Below are 1,079 nucleotides of genomic sequence, written 5' to 3'. Positions count from 1 at the left end.
ACATCATTCCCGAACTTTCCCACCCAGGTACTAAAGCTGCTGTCAAGCAAATTTATCTGGCACGGTATGGCCAAGAAAATCAGGGACTGGACCAGGTCCTGCATCCCCTGTCAACAAGCCAAAGTCCATCAACATACCAAAGCACCCCTTGGCAACTATGAACCACCTTAAAACAAAAGACTATCAACAGTGAATGTGAAACGAATCTGAATGAACTAAACAGAAATAAGGGTCAACTTAAGTCCCGGTCTACATAAAGTAATAAACCATTGATAAATGTATTCTCATCTCCACTAGTTTGTTTGCGTATAGCTTAACAAACTATAATAGCTTAATTGGAATGCAATAACATCTTGTAAACAAACTTCGTTTTGTTTTTGGAAGCGTTGAATGTGTTACACACACATATTGTTAGTGTGTATTTGTAGAAGATTTTTTTTATGAAACTTCACATGGTGATGACTGATTTGGACAAAAAAGAGGCAGAAAAACTTGGTAGACAAATTCCACTTCCAAGTAACAATTTCAAAATGTGTCCATTCACTTCATTATTTAGTACTACATTTTTTCTGGTAGGCACAGAACTTTAAAATAGTGGTTTAAGAGACGTATGTTGGGGAGAGGTCTGCAAGCTATAACTATCAATACAATCAATCATGAGAATATAATGAAAATAGTGTTCTTTGTTTGACCCTCTAACAAATGTATTTTCTGTTTATTGTCCTTACTATTGTTGTGTGGTTTTTGGTCAAGACACTAGTGACAGTATAATTTATTGGTAGAATTAACACAACGCAATACATATAAACATGGTTATATACAAAATAGAAAATTCACTGATTTACATTGTCTTTGCCATGGAATACTTACAACGATGGGAAAAGCTCTTCTATTTTCTTTTTAAACTCTGAATTTTCAATGAGATCTACTGGGGTCTTACTACATTTGTTTTTATGGTGAAAGTTTCCTTTCGAATGACCTAGATACATAGCAACGATTGTGCCAGATAGCCTCTCTTCTTTTTGCAAATTAAGCATTTTGCAGAACTGAAAATGATAAAATATAAAATGATGAATACA

At 34.3% G+C, this 1,079-nt stretch overlaps 1 protein-coding gene across 1 annotated transcript in view; it reads right to left on the bottom strand.

Moving 5' to 3' along the window:
• The window catches only part of LOC106870313 (E3 ubiquitin-protein ligase MIB1), a 16,639-nt gene that overhangs the window by 8,215 nt on the left and 7,345 nt on the right, over nucleotides 1-1,079 (bottom strand). The window contains exon 2 of the mRNA XM_014916335.2: nucleotides 871-1,046. Within this exon, the coding sequence (XP_014771821.2) occupies nucleotides 871-1,037 (167 nt within the window). The 5' untranslated portion in view covers nucleotides 1,038-1,046. The remainder of the gene's footprint in view (nucleotides 1-870; nucleotides 1,047-1,079) is intronic.

This window comes from Octopus bimaculoides, chromosome 30, assembly GCF_001194135.2.
Source record: "Octopus bimaculoides isolate UCB-OBI-ISO-001 chromosome 30, ASM119413v2, whole genome shotgun sequence".
NCBI lineage: Eukaryota > Metazoa > Mollusca > Cephalopoda > Octopoda > Octopodidae > Octopus > Octopus bimaculoides.
Note: the sequence above shows the minus strand (reverse complement) of the source record. Positions and strands in the feature narration are given on the sequence as shown.